The following is a 17160-nucleotide window of genomic DNA, read 5'->3' as shown; positions in this document are numbered from 1 at the left end:
ATAAAACATTACACATGTTCCTAGCATTCTGATGTAGATTTATATGCTGTCACTGCATAGATGGCAAACAGTGAAAACTGAATGCATTATGAGATTTAAGGATTTTGCTTTAAGGGTGAATTAAAAGATTCAATGAAATTATTCCTAAAGAAAAAAATTGAAGTTGATTTAATTTGGAGAAAATAAATTCCTAACTTAATACTCAGGAGCACCGAAGTAGGTTCTTCAAAGTTCCTTGTTTCTTGGGGCTGGAAAGATTCCTCTAAGCCTGGTAACCTGAGCTCAGTCTTTTATTTTGTGTGTGGTCATGGTTACATGTATGACAAGGTGCATGGTGGAAGTCAGATGTCAGACTGCAACTTGGAATGAAAAATATAAAACCTTTTGGAAATCTTTATTTCTCTGAAGAATGTAATCAGAATTTGGATTGGCATAGCATTCAGTCTGTGGGCTGCATTGGTAGTAGAGCAACCTCCGTGGAACTGATTCTGGAATTAGTCCTTGAGCTTTGGAGGGCTTCCCATCTCCTTGTGTCTTTTCTTTCTTTGATGTGTTAAAGGTTAATTGCAAAGGTCTTTCCTTCCCTGGTTGTGCTTATTCTTTTGTCCCTTTTAAATAGGAGTGTTTCCTTGATCTTTTTCTAGCATGTGGCTTACTGGTATACAGGAGGGCTGTTGGTTTTTGTCTGTTAGCTTGTATCCTGCCACTTTCCTGAAAGGGTTTCACTTTCTAGGAGTCTTTGGGGTCTCTTATGTACAGAATCACAGCATCTGCAAACAGGAACTCTGAGCATTCTTCTCTTCCTGTGTATTTTTTCTCTTGCACAATATTGAATAGGGGAGAGAGTGGACAGCCTTGTCTTGTTTCTGATTTTACTGAAAATGCTTGGAGATTTTTCCCTGTTTAGTATAATGGTGCCTACAGTTTGTGGAAATACAAAAGAACTCAGATAGTGAAAACAATTTTGAGCAAAACAAATAATTCAAGTGGTAAAATGATGCTGATTTTAAGTTATGCCATAAACCATATCAAGCAAAGTACTGGCACAAACACAGAGAGTGATCAATGAGTAGAATAAAGGACCCAGATAAAACCCCACAGCAACAGCCACGTGATGCCACAACACACAGTGTAAAAGAAGACAGCCTCTTAACTAATGGTGCTGAGAAAGACTGTATATGCACATATGGAAGAATAAAACAAAATCCCTATTTCTTATCCTGTATATAATCAAATCTAAACAGACTAAAGATCGTAAACTCTGAAACTGTTAGAGGGAGCAGTGGGGAAAACATTTTTAAGATATAAGCATTGGGAGGATTTTGTGACTAGGAATCGAGTCTCTTGGGAAACAAAGCTAAAAGTGGACAAATGAGACCTTATCAAATTAAAAACCTTCAGCACAGAAGAGGAAACAATTGAGTGAAGAGACAGCATGTAAAAATGGGAGAAATCTATGCTGCTTGCATATCAGATGGAGAATTAATATCTAGAATATACAAAGAATGCAAAATTAAATGGATGGAACTATAAAAAAAAAACATCCCGAGTGAGTTAACCCAGATCCAGAAAAATGAACATGGTATGTACCCAATCGTAGGTGAATACTAGCTGTAAAGCAAAGGACAAGGAGCCTATAGTTCACGACTCTAGAGAAACTAAGTAACAAGGAGAACCCTAAGAGAAACATACATAGATCACCAGGGAAAGGGGAAGTAGACAAAACTCCTGGGAATGTTGGGACCCTGGGCCTAGGAGTGAGAAGGAAAGTAGAAAGTTAGGAGGTGAAGAGAAGGGGAGGGGGAGGAGAACTAGAGGGAATGGGATGGTTGAGATGGGGGAAGGACAAAGACTGAGAACAGGGAAAGAGATATCTTGATTGAGGGAGCTGTCATGGAGCTAGTGAGAAATCTGGCACTAGAGAAATTCCCAGGAATCCACAAGGATGACCCCAGCTAAGACCTTAAGCAATAGTGAAGAGAGTGTCTGAACTAGCTTTGCCCTGTAATCAGATTGATGACTATCTTAAATGTCACCATAGAACCTTCATCTAGCAACTGATGGAAGCAGATGCAGAGAACCACAGTAGAGCACTGGGCTGAGCTCCCAAAGTCCAGTCAAAGAGAGGGAGGAGTGAGAATGAGTAAAGAGGTCAGGATCATGATGGGGATACCCACTGAAACAGCTTACCTGAGCTAGTGGAAGCCTACCAACTCTGGCCTGATAGAGAGAGAACTAGCATAGGACCAAACTAGGTTCTCTGAATGTGGGTGACAGTTATATGGCTGGGGCAGACAGTGGGGCCACTGGCAGTGAGACCAGGATTTATCATTACTGCTTGTTATGGCTTTTTGGAACCTATTCTCTTTGAATGGATACCTTGTTCAGCCTAGATATAGGGGAGAGTGCCTTGGTCCTGCCTTAAATCAACGTGCTAGACTTTGTTGACTTCCCATGGGAAGCCTTATCCTCTCTGAGAGGTTGGGAAGAGGGTGGTATGGGGGTGAAATGGGGGGTGGGATAGGGATAGGATAAGGGAAAGGTGGAGGAAGTGGGAGGAGGAGAGGGAGTAGATACTAGATTTGGCAGATAGAATGAGAAAAGATAGTTTTTAAAAATAAAATAAAAAAGATCAGAAACAAGACAAGAATACATACTACTCAATGAAGGGCTTGAAGTCTTATCTGGAACAACAAGACAGAAGGAGGCAATAAAAGTGATACAAATAAGAGAAACCGAAGTGCTCCCTTTTGTAGATGACATTTTATACATAAGAGACCCAACAGATTTTAGCAAAAGGCTCTGAAAACTAAAAACATATTTGCAGAAAAGGAAGAATATAAAATTAACAGACATAAATCAGTAGACTCTCTTCATATAAATGACAAATATATTGAAAAAGAAATTGGTGAAGCAATCTCATTCAAAATAGCCCCTAAAACAAATCAGATGAGCTGTACTTGAGGTCAGATGAGGAGAGTAAAAGGGCCATGTGCTAGAGCGTAGGTTTAAAAATATGGGTTAGCTAAGTTCTAAGAGCTAGTGGAAATAAGCCTAAGCTTTTATAATTAATAATGTCTCTGTGTCATTGTTTGTGGACTGGCGGTCTAAAGACAATCCGATAAAAAACTTTCTACAACTTCTATAATACTTTAAGACACTGAAGAAAGAAATTGGAAAGGCACTAAGAGGTGGAAAATCCTCCCTTACTCATGGATAGGAAGAATCAAAACAGTGAAAATGGTCATTCTATCAAAAGCAATCTATGTATTTAAAGAAATCACAATCCAGATACCAGGGATATACTACACACACACACACACACACACACACACACACACACACCCCTTAAAATATGTATGGGTGCAAAAATGACTGAGGAAAGCTAAAGCAGTCATTTGCAAGTGTGAGGTATTATTATCATACCTGATTTTACGTTTTATGCACAGACTCGCAGTAATAAAAACGGCATGACACCAGCACTAAAACCCCCACATAGATCAATAAAATAGGATAGAGGAACCAGATACATGTACAAATAATGACTACCAGATTTTTTTTGTAAAGTATCCAAAAATATATACTAAAAACAGACACCATTTTCAGTTCTAGAAACCTGGACATTAACATGCAGAAGAATGAAACTACAAACATATTACCTTGCCCTGCATAAAACTTAAATCTGTAAATTTTTTAAAAAATCTTATAAAGTCCAGATATCTTTGAACTGTTAAAGGTAAAAGCAGGGAGTGCAAGATATATGCTAGGTCCAAGTGGGCTCCCAACCTCCCAAATGGCAAGGCCACTGGCAATGTCCGAAATGATGGTCTGGGCGCAGCTCAGGCTGGACTCTCACAGGTACACAGAAGGATTGCTACCGAAAACCAGAATTCCTCAGAAACCTTGACAAGTGGGTTTCTATTTGTAATAAAGAGCCATCACTTCCCTCTCTGTCCCATTCAGCTAACTATCTCCAGCACAGGCATCTAGTTCCCTTTTAACTCAAAACCTTCAGCAGACCTAAGTCCCCTCTTAGTTCCCAGACTGTTTCGGCTAACTCAGCTACCTCCTGCTGCAACATAACCCCTTAAAACTGTCAAGAATCCCCCCACCATTTTCTATCATCTCTGAATCCTGAGAGATAGCTCTGGCAGTTTGAATAAAACATTTCATTTTCCACCCATTGAGGGGTCTAGTTGTGAGTTCACGGTAGCCTTGATTGCAACATAAATATAGGTAACGATTTCCTAAACAGAATTCCAATTACCTGGGAAATAAGACCAATGCTTGACACATGAAGCCTCATCAAACTAAAAAGCTTCTCTACAGCAAAGGAAACTGCTAAGGGAGTAAGCAGAATGGGAGAGAATCTTTTCTGATTAGCTATATATCTGACATAGGATTAAGAACTAGAATATACAATACATTCACAAAGCTAAACTCAAAGACAACCGACTGAAAAACTGGATTTTGCACTGAACAGGAAGTTCTCAATAGAAGAATTACAAATGTTCGGAAACATTCAAAACGTATTCGACATTCTTTGCTATCAGGGGGAATGCAGAGTAAAACTAGTTTGAGATTATATCTTATTCAAGGGCACTGATGATAACAAATATTGTCATGGGTATGAGGGCAGGAGAACTTTATATGCTATCAGTGGGAATGCAAACTACTCCATTCTCTTTGGAAATCATCCTGGAGGTTTTTCCAAAGACCACACGATGCAGGTGTATCTGTCCTTGCCATATACCCAAATGACTATCTTAATACAGAGATATTTATATTAGCACATCCATGTCCATTGCCCCTCTATCCACAATAGACAGAAAACGGAATCAGTCCAGATGCCCAGACAAATGGAAATGTTGCAAATGTACACACTGGGAACTTTATTCAGCTATAAAGAAAAATGAAAACAAAAAATATACTGAATGAGGTAAGCTACCCTCAGAAACAAAATTGCTTGTGTTCTCTCGTCTGTTCAGATCCTAGACCCGACTCTTTGATTGTGGGTGTTTAATTTGGGGTTCCCTGAAAACCAGGCCACTAGAATAGAGATGAAGGGTCTAGAAGTGTCTTGCCTTAAAGGAAGTGGGCAGCAGCACATGGAAGAGCGATAATATGAAAGCGAGGAGACAGTAAGTTGAATGTGGAAAGATTCAAACAGGAAGAGAGCTGGACAGATGCGGATGTAGGGTGATGAGGTAAGGTGTACTTAAAATAAGTATGAAAAACAAACAGACAGGATCAGGTGCGTTCAGGGTGATGTGGCAGGAAGGTGCTGTGAAGGCTGTCCAGGGAGAAAGGTCATAACCAGTCTCATTCAGCTGTGAGCACTGGCAGCAGCAATGACAAGCACCCTTAGGTGACAGAGTGACATAAAGTCATGGGGATAATCAGCATAATGTTTAAAATTAAATTTAAAGCCTGCTCCACACGAGGCAATTCATGACTGGTACCATAATCCCTGGTTGACGAGGTCACAGTCCCAAGGGCAGAACCTACTACTAATATTTTGTGACTTCTAGAGTCTCTCTACTTGTCCTTAGGCCATAGATTAGTGGAGCTCTTGCAGCTCATCAGATACACTTCTTATTGTAGTAGACAAGGGTTACCACGAAGACCCACAACTGGTCAACATGCAGAGAATAACTGAGTCTAACGTGGCCAGTACTAAATGGAACATCTGCATCATCCTTCTTGCTGCAGAGCCATCTTGAAGTGGTAAAAAAAATTCTTAAGATTTTTTTAGATTAGGATATATTATGTGAGGAAAAAAATCTATCTTAAATATAAGAGAAAAACAAAAAGAGAAAGGAGATGGAAAGGTCCCCAATAGTTGGAAAGGGAAGGGGGGGTCAGTGGGGAAGGGGAACTGTTCTGGAGTAGAAGAGGGTCCTTGGAGGAAGATATGATCAAAACACAGTGTATATATGTATGAAACTGTCAAAGAATAAGTAGTGTGATAGCTATTCTTGGTTATCAACTTGACTCATCTGGAATTAACTAAAATTCAAGCAGCTGGATATACCTGTGAGGGATTTTTATTAATTGAATTTCTTGAAGTGGGAGGACCCACCCTAAATCTGTATCTTTTGAGGTAGGAAAGTTCACCTTAAATCAGGGTCACACCTCTGGTGGCAGTCTATATAAAGACATGGAAGGTGGACACTCTTTCTCTTTGCCTGCTTGCCCTCACTCTCTCTGATAAGTTCATTTCTTCATTGGTATTAGAGCCTTCTTTGGGAGTCTGAAGACCACCTGAAACATCCATCCTTATGGACTGAACAACTATTGGATTCTTGGCCTTTCCATTGGAAGACAGTCATTGTTGAAATAGAAGTCTTTTCATCCATTCAGACATTCTGGAATCTATTGAATACTGGTTCAGAATTGAGACTGATTCCTGGAGACTCAAAGACACATTGACACCCTCCAGTTAAAGTAGGGGCTTATGGAAGTCAGGTGATTAATATTTCTTTGGCTGAAGTCCAAGTCACAGTAGGTCCAGTGATTCCCTAAAATCACCCTGTAGCTATTTCTCCAGTTCCAGAATGTGTAATTGGGTAACATATAATTACAAGTTGGCAGAATTCCCACACCAATCCCCTGATTTGTGGAATTAGGGCTATTATGGTTGAAAAGGCCAAATGAAAGCCACTGGACTTGCCTCTATCAGGGAAAATAGTGAATCAAAGATAACACCATATCCCAGGAGGAATTATGGAAATTAGCACAACCATCAAGGACTGGAAATATGCAGGGGTGGTGGTTCCCATCACATCTCCCTTTAATCCTCCTATTTGGCCAATGCTGAAGGACAGATGAATTATGGAGAATGACAGCTGACAATCAAATCATTAATCAAGTAGTGACTCCAACTGCTGTTGCCGTATCAAATGACATTCCTCATTTGAGTGTGTTACTCTGCCTCATGTACGAAGTGACTGAGAAAGCTGCTAGCTTTGAAAGGGGCCTTAAACAGAAGAAGGGTCTTCAAAAGTTCCCGCTGCTGTGCAGACTGCTCAACAGCTTGGACCATATGATCCAGTAGGCAGATGGTACTTGAGGTGTCAGTGGCAGATATAGGGATGCCATCTGAGCCTTTGGCAGGTCCCTAAATGTGAATTGGAGGAGATCCTCGGGGTTCTGGAGCAAAGTCCTACTGTCATCTACAAATAAGTTTTCTCCATTTAAGAGACAGCTCTTGGGTCTTAGCTGAGTTCTCGATAGGCCAACAGCAGAGACCAACTCTGAGATTCTGATATGGTACATTCCCCAGGGTGACCACTTAGTGACTGGTGGTAGGCTGACTACATTGGAACCCTTCCTCTGTGAAAAGGACAATGCTACTAAACCAACAGACTAATAAGGGAATAACAGTATTAGAATGGGCGATTGATCCAGGTTATTAAGGGGAAATTGTATTGCTTCTCCACAATGGAGGTAAGAAAGATTATGTGTGGAGTGCACTATCTTGTCTTGACATAGGTCATTATTTAGTGTTCATTTTTTGTTTATAATTCTATTAAAATGCAAAGAATATAAATTACTATGTATTTGGGGCTATTTCCCCTTATTCATTACCATATTCAGAATGACTCTATTCTTGTTTTTAGAATATTTGCTTCTTTTTATCTACATTGTGTCTTAATAGGCCCTTTTTATTTCTTTATAGCTGTTTTTATTTCTACTATTGTCTCCTTAGATTTTAAGTGAGTTTTCACTGTTGTAGATTGATATGGCAGATAAACATACTTGTTAGAATTTTTTCAAATAATAATAATAATATATAAGTATTTAACAAAAAGTTGTGGTTTCCTCGGGGAGAACTGTAATGTACAAAAATAAACACTAAATCATGACCTGTGTCAAGACAAGAAAGTGCATTTTGTTTCTTCTTAAGTAGAGGATTAAGCACTGTCTCTGCAGTTACTTTTCTCTAATGTGCTTAAAACGAGGCTGCCTTCTGAGGGGCTCCTGAAAATTCACTCATGGTTATATTACTCTCTGCAGTATCCGTGTAAAAGTTCTCCTTCTTAGTCCTTCAGGAACTCTTGTATCTCTGGGAAAATAACTATTTGAAGATCTATCGGAAAGCCTAATACTTGGCATTCTATAAATTCTCTTCCAAGAAGTATCTTTAGCCCGTTTACCCATGTACACACTCGCTCAGTTAAGTGTTCACTGTGACAATACTCTAAGTAGATGGTTGGTAAATGAAGACCAGGAAGGAAGATGACAACGAAGCTGATGGAGGGGTTTGTGCTTTTGATTTCTTTGTCTTGGCTGTAACATCATTTTATATGGGTTTAATGAATTAAAGAGCTGAGATGTCACAATGAATAAAAGGTATAATATATTTAAGTATTATGATAAGTACTCAAAAACAGAAATGAGAAGTATACACGGGAAAAAGAGATATTGTGTTATTCAACGAGGCTTAGGATAGGCAGCTGATGGCTTAAAAGAAAGCCAGAAATCAGATATTAGTGGACCAGAAAAGCAGGAGTTTGGCAAAGTGGAAAGAATTCGGGTTCTTAGTCAGAAATGATGGAGATGAAACTGTACATCGTCAGGACTCATGAGGTGGGCCAATCACAATAGTGCCTACCATCCAGGAATGAGGACCTGTTTTCAATCCCCAGCACCTAAAACACCCATACAGAAGCTTGGTGGGGCAGTGCACACCTGGAAACCCCAGTTTTAGGGAAGTAAAGACATAGGCATCTCGAGCTCACTGGTCAGATGGTCTCTGGCTCTAGTGAGTAACAATATCTCAAAAACATGATAAAGAATAATTGAGGAAGACACCCACTTCAAACTCTGACCTTTACATGTGTGCTAACACGCATGCATATCCATCTACACACATGTATGGATACGCACACAGACACTAACAAAAACTGTACATCTTCCATGTATTAATTCCCAACCATAAATCAAAAAACTTGTTCTTCTTAAACCGGGTTTAGTTGCAAGTAAAATGGGAATAACTTTTACCTTACAAGGTCAAGCAAGCACTTTATGTAAACAGATACATAGAACACAATTAATGACAGCAATATTATTTGCAATCCATCTTTATATTTTGTGACCTAGGTTAGGAGAAGAGAGGGAAGAGGAAAATTAAGTGAAATATGGATGGGGGTGTTGGCTGAGGAAAAGTCTCCTCTGAATTCAAGGATATATTGGGAAGTGCACTAATGAAGACGTATTGAAAAAAAACTTCAGAAAGCCACTGGTTGCTATGGTTACAGCAGTCATCACTTCAACTTAGCACCCTAAATGTAGCCTGCCTTCCACATTTCCTTGAGGGTAAGAAAACAGATGTTTTTTTTTTCTTCTGTAGTCTACTGCTAAAAGCAAGATGTGCTACTAAGTAGATCAAGTGAGCTCCTTCATCAAATTACTAGCCCTTTGTCCACCTCCAAGGAAATGCATTTATAGTGAAAATCAGAACGCTGTACAGGGTTCAAGGAACTATAAAATTCTTATTATGATTTTCTTGACACACCTCATGGAATTTAATCTTGAGCAATCAACCCACCCTTACTTGGCCTCTCTGTCCTTGGTTTAAAATGAAAGTGTTCAATAAGGTGAAATAATTTGTCTTCCAACTCAATGTTTATAACTACTAGGACTAGTAAAAATGAGGCCCATGGAGGATATCTAGTTGGAGCATGTTCAAGAATGTCTGAACCTGGGGCTGGAGATGTGGCTCATCAGGTAAGAGAAGTGGTTGCTCTTCCAGAGGACCAGGGTTCAATTCCCAGCATCCACACAGTAGTCCACAAGTACCTGTAACTCCAGTGTCAAAAGATTTCGCACCCTATTCTGACTCCCCATACCAGGTATACACTCACACACAGTGCATAGACACACATTCAGGCAAAAAACCCACGCCCATAAAATAAATATATTAAAATAATAAAATAATGTCAGAACAACAGTTTCAGGCTTCTTTGCTATAGCTGGTGGAGAGCCAGAGAAGCCCACAAAGGATCATTGGATTTAATAGCTCAAATTCGAGAGAAGAAAACGTGATCACAAAACTTCAATTGATACAAAATGTGTCTGATGAGGGAGGCAATAATCCTAAAACCAGTCAGCATATAAATTCATTTAAGTGGATATTAGTGAGGAAAGCCATGAAGGTTAACGGATGTACAGTGTTATTTACATTGTTCTTGTATAATCGGGATGCCTGAAAAAAATAAGGACATTCTAAAGAGACAATCTGGACTATTGAAACAAGGCACCTAGGCACTTGAGATTTCTCTCCAAGCAATCTCACGATGGGCAAAGGGAAATCCTGGTGCCTTCCAGAGAGAGGGACCTTGTGTCCTGAAAGGAGATGTTGTTACCAGTCAGGGAAGACAGATTGGGTCAATGTTGAGCAGAACCAAGACTGCTTAGTTATGATCATCTCTCTTCCTTCCGTTTACAATCTACCCTCATGTCAGAACCCTGAAGACGGACTTGGCAAAGGGAGGGGAGGAGGAGGGGTGATGTCACGGAATCTTTTTTATTCCTTTCCTCAGCGTGGTCATCTTGAATCTGCTTTTACTGCTTTTTACTACTACCTCTTTGCTTAGTTAGTTTTCTAAGAATAACTGGCCTGATATGGCTTTCTGGGGTTATCCAGTCGCAGGCTTCAACAACTCCAGCAATACCTGATTCTGCTAAAACCCTCGAAGAGATCTGCTGTGGTCTTACAGAGATCTTAAAATATAAAGTTCAAACTTCATATCATGACACACACAGGTCCCTAATAGTTTAACTTATTATTATTGTCATTATGAATTTCTTATTTTTCTCTCACATTTCCCAAGCTCTGATTTCAACTGTATCAAACACCCTATCAATCTTTAAAGATTTGTTCATCCATCATGCTCACATTTAGTGAGAACACTCCCAAACACCAGGCACTTGGCTAGTCATGGGGACTCTAGTGATGAAGATAAGTGCTGTCTCCCAAGGTTCTTACAGCTGATTCTGAACAAGTATCTTGACCTTTCAAAATGTCACACAATTAATTAAGGGACAACACAGAATTAAAACACAGCTCTTTATCATCTTAAAGCATCTTAAGGATTTGAGGGGTCTTAAATAATAGAACAATGATTTAAAAAATATTACCTAATTCTTTCCAGTGTATCTAATTTCCAAGGGAGAGTGACAAATACTCTGAGGAAAAGTAGGGTGGATTGCAGCAGTGAAAACATCCACAGAGGCTCTGGGATGGGAGGATGGACAAGGGACAGGCCATGCTGGAAACATTTCCAGGGCAACCTCATCTAACACAGTTTAAATGACATTGACAACACTAGCTGTATTCTAGATGGCTTCTCCTCTGAAGCATCTAATGAACTTAGATTTTCTGGGTTCTGGTGTTGTTTGCTTGCTTTCCTGTTTTGTGAGGCAGGGTCTCTAAGTAGGGAAGGATGACCTTGAACTCGCCATCCTCTGGCCTTCGTTTCTGGGATGACAGGTGTGTGCCACCACGCACAGTTATAAGATGCTGGAAATGCAATTTCGGGCGTCATGCTTAGAAAGCAAACACCCAGTCAACTGAACTTTATCTCCACTTCAATTTTCTCTCCTGTCAGGATGAGTTCCAATTTCCATGGCTTATACAAATTAGCAGGAGGGAAGAGTTTTTGCTAACCTGCAGCCCCTGCCTGTAATATTGCCTACTGGTCCACCCAGTGAGCAATGAGACAAAGAGCCAAGTCACTAACCTTTCACCACACATTTATACTTAAAAGGAAATTGAAATTTGATCATTTTGAAAATTGTATCGGTGAATATATCATCTCAGAGTTTAGAAGAAAATTCATTAATAGCAAAATTTAAAAAAATAGCCTCATTCTGGTCCGGTGACAGATCTAGTACAGCGGAAGGTAAAATGAAGAATGCAGCCTCAGAAATAAGAAAATCCATTTAAGAAAACTTCGGTATTCAAAGAAATTTAATAGTAGATGATAAAATGTATTTATTTATATTCAATTGGAAGGTCAGTGGGAGCATTCAGAACTCCGAATGACTGGCCCCAGGAACAAGCTATTCCTTTTACTTTTCAAGTCAAGGTCGACTCTTTTACATAATACTTGGCAAATGCTGAGTTAGAAAATGAATGTTAAGAAAAAGCGATAAATGAATGAAGACAATCTGATGGCAAAAAAACGGTCCAACTTGAGAATTAGTGAATCAACACAAGTTAATAATCTAACCTGAGAGCAATTTTCCAATTCCTCATCTATAATTCTGTCAGACACATGGACTTATAAAAGTGAGATGAAAAAACACACTTTTTAAAAACAAAATTGATGCTTCATTGGAGGGTGTAACAAGAAAATGGTTACATAAATGGATAGCATATTTAGATATCATGCATCATGTAGCCAACAATAATCGTTCAGCAAGTCAAAGCACTTGCAGTGTGAGCCTGGGAATCTGAATTCAACCTGTGGAAACCCATGGAAATGTAGAAAGGGACCAACTCCACAGACTGGTCCTCTGTCTTCTGTGTGTGCCATGGTAAATGTAACCACACATCACTGTACACACACACAGACACGCACACACACACAGTTTAAAATTTTCAATGCTAAAGATCATGCACTGAAACAAATTAGCATGGAACAAAATCAGTGTGAAAATAAAAACTCCATGTATTCACAATTATTTTAATGTATTCAGAGCAGAAACAGGAAAATAATACCCAAAACATTTACCTAATTGGTAGCATTGTTGATTACTTTATTTCTATTGTTGTTGCTGCTTTTAAAAATCTCAATATTATAGTTGATATCATTTTGCAATTGAAAAATACATATCACAACAAATAATTTCAGTATTGAGAATTATCTCTTGATTCTTTAGCATCCAATGTACTATAACTATGTGCATTCCATGGAAGCTTCTAAAGTCATGGACTGTTTGAGGTCAAACCATGTTGTATCAGTGTACATCCCAGGTTTTACCTGTGAAACTAAACCACTTCAAATAATGAAATCCAGCATCACTCATGGAGAAACTGGTATGGGGAACAGGTTATATGTAAGTATTTTGTAATAGAAAAGTCTTTCAGTTTGGAGTCATGTATAAAAGCTGCCTTGCCTTTATCCCTGCAAATGTTTCCTATGCTGTATTAGGTGTCCAAGTTACATTGCTATGTAATCAAACAGCACCTTTGCAGGAACCTGTGGTTTACGTTCTACAGCTTTTTTGAGTTTAATCTAATAATACGGGCGACAACTGGTCTTAAATATCACCAGAAGCCAAAGAGAAGTTGGCGGATTTATTGCTTACCGTGGTAGCACAGTGGATATCTTTCCACACTGTGGCTTCCCTGGAGAGATCAGAGACTTCAAATAAGTTATCAAGAATCACTTCCCCAATCATGTCGTGCCTGGAAAATCTGTCAAAATCATATATGCTAAAGTGTAGTTTCCGGTTGCTTAGCTGATCATAGGCCACTGGAAACTGAAATATCTCATCAAACAGGGGGTTTAGCGTCTTCCTGTGGACGCGCGTCTGAAATTTCTTTTTCCTGTCTGGAAGAAGATAGATCTTCACGTAAGGATCAGAAGTGCCTGTAAAATCTTTAGCTGGGAGCTCTAAAGCTTTGACAATATTAACGACTAGGAGTTCGTTTTCATAATCATACTGGAGCGTGAAGTTAAGTTTCCCACAGGTTTTGACATCGTCTTTTCTGTTGCCGTCGGAGTCAACCGATTTCTGCTTATAGAGCTCTGGTTTGATCCTCCCAATGCTGGTCCTCGTCTCTCCTCTTTGTAAGACAGGTTCGGCGCCCATGCTAAAGTCAACACTGGAGACGTTCATTTGCCTTGGTAGGTGTCTCCTGAAGGAATTGTGGCTGTAAACATACAGACACACGTACACAAAATCGCTTTGGTTAGTCACTTCTGATAGTAGTTACCAAGTGCCATACACACCCTCCCCACCAGCCAGGATCAGGAAAGAATGTTACTGTCCCCACGCAGGATTATTGAGCCTATGTCTGTGTCCACACTGTCCCACCCTCCCCTCACGGTGATGCAAAGGGTTGGTGTGAAAAGCCACAGTGACAACAGTCAAAGAAAACGTCTAAAATGTGACAAACAGCTGAAACACACAGTTGCGCATTTTAGAAGAGGTTGTGTTTTTTTCCACTCATAAACACCTCATTAAACACCATTGTGAAGAAACAGGATTCTCAATGGCGTTCTACTCCACAAACATTACATGTCTTCTTCACCCATTTGCTCACATCCACACTGAAGACAGCTGTTCACTTGGTCTTCTTCTTTACATCTGGATATTTGAATTTTATGTTTTAGTAACTCCGCCACTAAAATAAAATTCTATAAAAACATATTCTTACACACCAATCATTTTTCATATTCAAGATAACTAGATGAATACTAGTTTTTAAAATCAATAGAGCTGTGACAACCCAAGTGAGTGTATTTCCCTTGTTTAACTTGGAGTGGGCTTCAAAACTTTAAGGACAAAAAAGAGTGAACAATTTTAATGATGTAAAAATAAGTCTTAAAAAATTCCAAACTAGTCCCTCTGAATGTGGGTGACAGATGATGTGGCTGGGGCAGACTGTGGGGTCACTGGCAGGGGGACCAGAATTTCTCCCTAGTGCTTGAACTGGCTTTTTGGAGCCCATTCTCTTTGGAGGGATACCTTGCTCAGCCTAGATATGGTGGGGGGGGGGCGGTTTGGTCCTGCCTCAAAGCAATCTGCTGGATAATGTTGACTTCCCACAGGAAGCTTTATCATCTTTAAGGAGTGGATAGGGGGTGGGGTGAGGGGAAATGTAGGGGGAGCAGGAGGAGGGGAAGGAGTGGGAACTGGGATAGTTAAGTAAAATGAGAAAGGAGAAAGTTTTTTTTTTTTTGGTTTGTTTCATTGTTGTTTATTGTTCTGTAGACTAGGCTGGCCTTGAACTCATAGAGATCTGCCTGCCTCTGCCCCCTGAGTGTTGGGAATTAAAGGTGTGTACCACCACCGCCTGGTGAGAAAACATGGTTTAAAAATTAAACAAAAATTCCAGCTATTACATATCCTACTCTCCTGAGTGTCAAGTCTGCAGAACTGGGATTGAGATCCATTTCCTTAGACGCCCTCTGTGATTTCCATCTAGCATGAGCTATGCCAGTCCGCGAGCCTCCGGCAGGCTTCATTCCAGGTCTTTGTTCTTTTCTCTCTTCAATCTATCTAGCAAAATATTACAGGTTTGGGCTATAATTCCTGTTTGAGTCAGATAGTTCCTCAGATAAGTCCCTGCTACATAAGAGTCTCCCCCAATGTCTCTGAATCTCTAGGATTTCAGAACAGATGTCCTAACAACCCTCCACCAAACTCAAGCAAATTCATTGTTTTCTCCCTTTTGCTGCCACAGCAATTTCCTCTCTTATAATCACTAATAGCACTAAATAATGTGTTGTATTAAGCAACCATAAAATACTTAAAAATCTCATATGTGCTTTATACAACTTTTTTCGGTTAAAAATTATATGTAACATACTTAAATATACTAAATTTCAAAGCTTACTTGGTTGAAATAACTTAAAGTATAATTTTAGAGTTTTTCCATCATTTATTTAAATAGCTATCTAAAACTAAAATGCTAAAGGATGCTGAATTTGTAAGACAAAGTATAATGATTTCATGGTGTAAAAAATTCTGTTAAGTATATTATTAAAGTATACTTTGTAATATGTCTATATATTCAATATATATATTGAAAAGAGTAATATAAATATGTAACAATTTGCTATTATATAATAATATTGACCACATTAAAATTTGATCATAATTTAAAAATTATTATTATTACTTTTGTTTTTTGAGGAAAAATTATTTTCATGCAAAGAAATAAACAAGGAATCTTAGGTCAGATAAAAATTAGCTATTAATTAAAACTATAGTTAATTTAAGACTCAGTACTTCAGTTTCTGTAATTGAGCATATAAACATGTATATGAAAGTCTTTACTAAGACTTGACTGCAAACCTTGAAGCAATCTGTCTCCTTAGACCTATCCCGTTATAATTCATTAGACACTCCATGTACTGAATATGGACCCTAAACTTATCACAAAATAAAAGATCAGAAGCCTGGATTATATTCAGAGTAAGGCCAGAGAGAATTTATGAAACAGCAGGAAAAACGTCCCCATAGGCTCCATTGTTGTTATGAACCATGAAAGTGGCCCACCACAATCCAATTTGCAAACAAAGTCTCGGGTGTTAATCACTACGTAATGGGGCAGCCCTTAGCTTCTTGAGAAGGTTCACTAAACAACAGTGTTTCTATTAAAATCACTTTCACTTGTCCAGCAATTTTGATTTGTACGAACAGAACCTGAAAGGAGGTAATTATGGAATGTCATCAGCTTATTTTATAATTCCAGACTTTCAAAGGTAATAATTTAATCCTCTGTCCTCTCAAAACTAAGAAATTTCTTCTTCGTGCCTCTGAGTGTGCTGTGCTGTAAAGCTACTAATGGGACTCATTTCTACAGGGCTCCTTTCAATGGAGTGAAAACTGTAGCATCCCCTTTGTTCAGTAGCAGTGTCCTGATTACAGGGTAAATGGCGCACATTCCGTGTCACTTCAGCTAGTAGGCTAAGAAAAGCGCTCCCGTTGCGACAGTGCCGAACCATCACCATTGACAACACACAGCTGCTCCCTCTTCCCCCTTTGCTCTTTCGGAATGACAGTGAGGAGCAAATGTTCAAACAATGAAAATGTGAACCCCTGCACCTCTGACCCTTCAGCTTCCAGAGGCCCACGCAGGCTCTCTGGGAGAAGCGCTGGACTGTGAGGGACTGCAGGTGTCTTATATAGAAAGGCTAACTGCAGAAAACACTGAGGGTAGGAATGGTTTTGTGCACTTTCTGGTTTGTTGGAAACCCATCCTAGCCTTCTCATATGGTTGCTGATGCTTTTTCCACATCCCTTATTCCACTGCATCTTGGTCTGGAATGCTCCATAGCTCTTGTTCCTCATTACCACATTTATGCAGTTCAGAAACAAAACTCTCTGATTTGTTAGCTAAGTATGGTAATCACCTGTTATTGCTGTGTCTTGCTACTCAAGTCATCCCCTTGAAATTTTAGTCTCCTGGTTCCA

At 39.3% G+C, this 17160-nt stretch overlaps 1 protein-coding gene across 1 annotated transcript in view; it reads right to left on the bottom strand.

Annotated features, from left to right (window-relative positions):
- The window catches only part of Syt10 (synaptotagmin 10), a 55286-nt gene that overhangs the window by 10891 nt on the left and 27235 nt on the right, over positions 1 to 17160 (bottom strand). The window contains exon 3 of the mRNA XM_041672302.1: positions 13321 to 13888. Within this exon, the coding sequence (XP_041528236.1) occupies positions 13321 to 13888 (568 nt within the window). The remainder of the gene's footprint in view (positions 1 to 13320; positions 13889 to 17160) is intronic.

The sequence above is a fragment of the Microtus oregoni genome, unplaced genomic scaffold (genome assembly GCF_018167655.1).
Source record: "Microtus oregoni isolate MIOR12 unplaced genomic scaffold, Mior012 000022F_ref0000154, whole genome shotgun sequence".
Taxonomy (NCBI): Eukaryota; Metazoa; Chordata; class Mammalia; order Rodentia; family Cricetidae; genus Microtus; species Microtus oregoni.
Note: the sequence above shows the minus strand (reverse complement) of the source record. Positions and strands in the feature narration are given on the sequence as shown.